General features: G+C 33.3%; 1 protein-coding gene across 1 annotated transcript in view; it reads right to left on the reverse strand.

Moving 5' to 3' along the window:
• LOC108906327 (nephrin-like) overlaps positions 1 to 5855 on the reverse strand; it is a 222598-nt gene that overhangs the window by 5121 nt on the left and 211622 nt on the right. The window contains exons 9-10 of the mRNA XM_023457363.1: positions 5086 to 5234; positions 1969 to 2110 (exon numbers count right to left, since the gene is read on the reverse strand). Coding sequence (XP_023313131.1) covers positions 1969 to 2110; positions 5086 to 5234 — 291 coding nt within the window. The remainder of the gene's footprint in view (positions 1 to 1968; positions 2111 to 5085; positions 5235 to 5855) is intronic.

Here is a 5855-nt window from a genome sequence, read left to right on the forward strand (position 1 = left end):
ATGACATAAATTTATTTAATTTTAATAAGCAATAGCATAAAATCGATGTAAAATTTCCCTGGGAACACGATGGTGCAATTATTTTTTTGCTACTTGCCGTAGTTTACGAGATATTTGCGAAAAACCTTATTTTTTACGGTTTTTTGACCTTTTGACCCCTTTCCTGACCACCTAGGTCAAAAATTTTTGCGGATTCGGATTCCTGAGGGTCGAATACGTATTTGCGCCCAGGTTTGATCGACAGAGGAAAAAATGGAGGTTCAGCCTTCATTTCAATGGACTAAACAGCCCGAATTGGTTGTTCACGGGAAATTTGGAGGTCGCAATTTTGATTTGAAAGCAATTGTGCATTATTAATATGTTTTCTAAGAATATGAACTTCATTGCGGGTAAAAATTGTGATAATCGAAGTTTTGACATGTTTGAAAAAATTTATCGATATTCACTAATTTTTTCTTTTATTTTGAATAAAAGACACCCTTCAAATTCTGATATAATCCCAATTGTTGGTCATATTCTTTGCAATTTCATAGAGGAACTCACTTTTCATAATTTTCGGTTCATAACTTTTTCAGCTAGAGTGCCCGTGAATAAAAAAAATGTCGTTTCCAGAAAAACGCGTTTGAATATTTCCGAAAATTAGAAATTTGAGAAAATTATCAATAATATAGGTAGAGTGCTTTCCGATCAATCAGCGATTCCAGTACCATACAACAGTACTTCCTCTTCCTCTGAGCTTGCATCTGTCGTTTTTTTGCTTAATAAACAGAGAGCGGACAATTTGTGACTTTAACCTTGAACATAGATATGTCATTCATAAACCTAGATACATTACCCATGACGCAGTGGCGTGTCGGGTATGCATCGGAAATTTACGTGATAATTCACGAAAATTCCACGGTACATACATTTTTAGGCGTTATAAAATATTTAGAAAATCAGAAATTGTATACTACATATTTATTAAATAAAGTTCGGCTAAAAATAGTGTCGTTCTTTTAATTGGAAATTAGGAGTCAATGCAACGAATAGCCTTAGGCGACGCACATGATAGAATAGTCCAACTCACGCTCCATTCATAACAGGGCTGCAGTTTGAATTCTGACCAATAGGAATTCGATAAACGCAACCGATGTCGACGGATGGACTAGAGATGGGCGCGAGTGTCATTTCATTTCTTTAGAACTAAATTAACTTAATTATTTTCTCGTTATTTAACCTGTTCACATGATTTATGGATTTTAAATAAAGGGTACAAATCTTCGCGAGGATAATACGATATATTTGCTATACATAATAATTATATTTTGCATAGTTTATACACAATACATTTTTGAACGCGTACACATCTCTACCAAAATTTGACCTATTCTTCGGGTTAAAAACACACATTGTCCGCTCTCTATAATAAATGCCAAGACTACCTGAACAAGTGCTTCGCCCTACCTGCTGTGCGCCCAAGTGCTGACCCGATGGGCGTTTGGTTTTAGGCTCATAAAATCGGAATAGGAATATCGGTTCGAAATTTTTGGTGTATTCTTGAATAGTTATACTAACAATTTATGCAATAAAATAAAGGATTAAAACATTTAATAAGCCGGTCGTTAAATTCTCCAACGTACAATTTTTAAAATGATTTCGACAAATATTTGAACATTGGTTAAACGTATACCTACAAAGTCAACAGAAGAAAATCTTGAAGGGCTAAAAATAAATTTCGGTCTTATTGTAACCGGATTAAATTAAAAATAAGTTCCAGCTAGCGTAATATTTCAGTTTATAGCAAATATCCTTCTATTCTTCCAAGCGATGAAAAAGTGTTCTTTTTCAGTTTGAAAGTCTCGCTCGTATAATCCAAAGAACGACGATTATTGATTTGGCCTCATTAATAAAAATGGAATATTTTCTAAGTCATCAGAATCCGAGAAAGCAGCGAGCCGAAACTTCAGGAACTCATTAAAAACTTACCGTTATTTGGAGCATCTGGAATAAGATCAGGGTTGTTGTCGTCGGAAATTGTGTCCGTGTAAAGCGGTGGCACACGGGGCGTTAGAGGGCTCTCCTCCAACTTAGGACTGCGGACTCGAGGGTTCCTCACGGGGCTGTCCACCTGCGACATGCCAATTAAATTTTACTTTACATTTAATTAAACTTGATACACACTGATTATTGTAACAGGCATATGGTAAAATTTATTTAGAAGCAACCTTTTTCACTAGCCACATTTTTTGTTAGTAAGTAATGGGATTGTCACTTGTCATTACAAGAGTATTTATTTCATACTCAATATTTCTCGACTTTATATTAAAGAGACAATACATTTTTAAATATACAATATTTCAATTTGCTGCTATAGAGATGTTGTTGCCAGTTATCAAAATTACATTCACAAAGGAAATTATATTAATATCCCGTACCATGGTACCTTACAATAATTACAAAATAATACTACAGCGTAGGTACAGTGGCGGAACTATCGTACAGCAAAAGGGAGCAGTGCAGAGTAGCCCAGGCTACTAGGGACTCTTCTCCATTCATTCCATGTCACTAAAATTTAATATTTCTAATGGGTTTACAAACACAAATTAAAAATGTTTCAAACTAAAATATGGGACAAACATGAATTAAAGTATATTGACGGTTTAAGAGATAGAGCATATAGATAATTTTCATAATTAAATTATTTTGAAATTATTTACTTAAAACTGTTTTTTACGATTTTTTTGCACAGCAAATTATAATTTCCTATCAATTACGGCGTATTTTATACGGGATGCTCGTTACACTCTAAGACTTAGGTAAATAAGGAAAATCTTATTTTCCTGTAGAATTGTTTTAAAAACTAGTGGTAATTAACTGCATCGCTATCATTACTAACCGGTTCAAGAAATTCTCCTCACGAATCTTCACCAAAGAGTTCGTTTTTGTAAATGGTGGAGCAATCACCTGGATACTCTTTAAAGAACCCTTTTCTGTGACGAAGCTACATTTACAGGAGATGGAATCAACAATTTCCACAACGATCATGTGTGGGTAATCGAAAACCCTCGTGCTATTCGAGACTCGAGACACTCATTTTCAGAAAAGATTTTCCGTAAACGTTTGAGCTGGAATAATTAATAATGAAGTTATCGGACTACATTTTTTGTACGGAAAGAACAGCGAGATGTACCGGGCTTTTTTGGAGAACCTATACTACATTTCTTTTCATATAAAAAGGACGATGTTCTTTTTATCCCATTATCGAAAAGGTGTCACTAATTTTATCAATGAAAAATATCCAAATCGACGGATAGGTCGTGGTGGTCCCATTGCTGGTCTCAATCCGTTGGATTTTACTCTGTAGCAACTACCCATAATACCTGGCAACTTATTTCAACTTTTCCGGATTTTTTTCCTATTTGTTTCACATAAAAACTGGCAATTTACTTTTAATATGAACCAATCTAATTAATTATTACATTATTTTCTAATTAAAATAGAAGGCGTGTATAGAATGATGAAACTTAAGTTAGTCACTTATCTAATCAACGATAAAAGTCTGCTACATTTGTAAATAACCACAACCAGTGACGGAGGTATGAAGATCTTTAAGACGCAAAATTGGAAAAAATCAGTGGCGCAGGAATTTCACATTTTTTTTTTTTGACTATGCACTCTACCTCTAGCAAAATGCAACATTTCTAGGGCAATTCAAGAACATAATTTAAAATTAAATTCCAGCAAATCAAAAATAATTTTTTTGGTAGATACTAAGAAAAATGTTTAAATTTTAAGACAACTATAATGTTATAATTGATGGTATTCCAATTCATATTACTAACTATATAAACAATCTGGGAGTGACTCTTGACATTGCTCAAAAAATCTTTCAAAATTCATCTTGTCGACACGGATTAAGAAAATTTGATGATATCTCTTACTAAATTGTAAAGATCACGTGGCTTAACATGGAGTCATCATCTTGGCATTTAGTCCATAAAATTTGAACTATTCCTTCTTATTATTCATTAATAACTAAATTTGCTAAACGCTCTGTTAATTCGAGGAATATCTAATTTAAAAATGCATGTATAATGCCGCATCATCGAAATGCATTTATTTAAAAGATGTTTTACTTCTATAATTCTATTAAATTATATTCTGTCAGACTATTTTAAAAATTTTAATATTAATAAATTCAAACATTTTAAATCTTATTTATTAAGTGAACAGCACATTTCATGGTTTATTGAGAATATTTATATAAAACTCATGATTATTGTTAGGTATTTGCAGTTAAATTAGTTGTGTTGAGTTTCTTTTTTGAGCGATTTTCTGTTGCTATATCAGTATTTTGAACTGATATGCTATTGCATACTTATGGATGAGTTTGAGTAGTTTTAGCTAGACTTCGTCATGGGTTAGACATTTTTTCCCTTGTGTTTTTCTGTTTTTTTAATATATTTTCCTCTAAATTACTTCTGAATAAAGACCATTTATTATTATTTACTATTTTAAAATCTTCTAAACATGTAATGTAATTCTGTTGATTTTTACTTTCAAATTTCGTTTCACAAATAAACATGTTGACGGGATGCGACAAAGGCTTAGTTCTCGATTGTCAACCCCGTGAAAACAGGAAGTCTTTTAAAATGCATGCATATTTATTTCTAACTCGAATTCAAAAGATTTATTAAATGTTATACAGTCTTTTTGTGAACAACTAAATCTGCAATATAAAACATTTTGGCCACATTTATATCAATTTGTTTCAAGTATTTTTTAAAAGGTAACACATTGATTAGTTTCATTGCTTTACCTGTCACTACTGAAGTGAACGAGGCCTTGGAGCTTTATAATCTAAGATGGAAATAGTTTAACTATATATGTTGTTTGGAGCACTGTGAGAAATGTAAATAATCGCGACATCTCTGTTACATTAAAAACAAAAGTATATCTTGCGCTCCTATTGTATTGTTTTAAAATTTCCTATACCTCCATTTGATTATCATGGCGAATCAAGCAAACTGTAAATTTAAGTTAAAAACAACTTAATTTACAATTTAAATTAATCCGATCGCACTTGCAGAGCTGTTTACTTACCCTAAATCTCCGCACCGCAAATATTATTGCTCCCACAGCTCCTGCTACGATAAGAGTCGATCCTGCAGCCAGCAAAATGTATAACCAGGGCCCCGTTCCGCCCTTTGTTGTGTCCGTGGGCTCCGTCGACCGACGCTGCTCCTTCAAACCTAAATATATCGCATAACCTCTCAGTTAAATACCAGAAGTAAATTATGAAATTGGACCATTTCTTTCTTGTTATTTTTATATTCATTTATCTTTTAAAAATGTGCAGATTAATTATACGAGAGAAAAGCTTAAATCTAACTTCAGTAGAAGATATTATTAGTCTTAGTCAGTACAACACAACTTCACTTTTTTAAATGTACGAGGGTGAAAAGAAAAGTTTTTGATCTATCCTAGAAGGTAAAAAAATATATACAGGGTCGTTGATATGTATGGAAATGGTTGATTATCTTATAAAGTATGATAACTATTGAAAAATCATAATGCCGCGTACAGACCGAAGCTCCAACGCATACCAAGACCAAGGCAATCAAGGCATATGTGGACACATATGAGTAACTAAATAAGAGGGTTTCTTCTTCTTCTTCTCATTCTTCTTCTTCTTCTTCTTCTAGTGGTTGGTCCTAATAAGTCCCATAGCACTGCGGCCTAATTAGGCCTATTGTGCGTCCCACTACTAGTCCTATTCAGCAAGTAGATTTGTCCTTTTTACAAAGTCCAAAAGCTTCCTTGCTGACACTTCTCTCAGTTCCTTGGGTTCCAAATAGGGTCTCCCAAGGAGC

This window comes from Anoplophora glabripennis, unplaced genomic scaffold, assembly GCF_000390285.2.
Source record: "Anoplophora glabripennis isolate ALB-LARVAE unplaced genomic scaffold, Agla_2.0 scaffold142, whole genome shotgun sequence".
NCBI lineage: Eukaryota > Metazoa > Arthropoda > Insecta > Coleoptera > Cerambycidae > Anoplophora > Anoplophora glabripennis.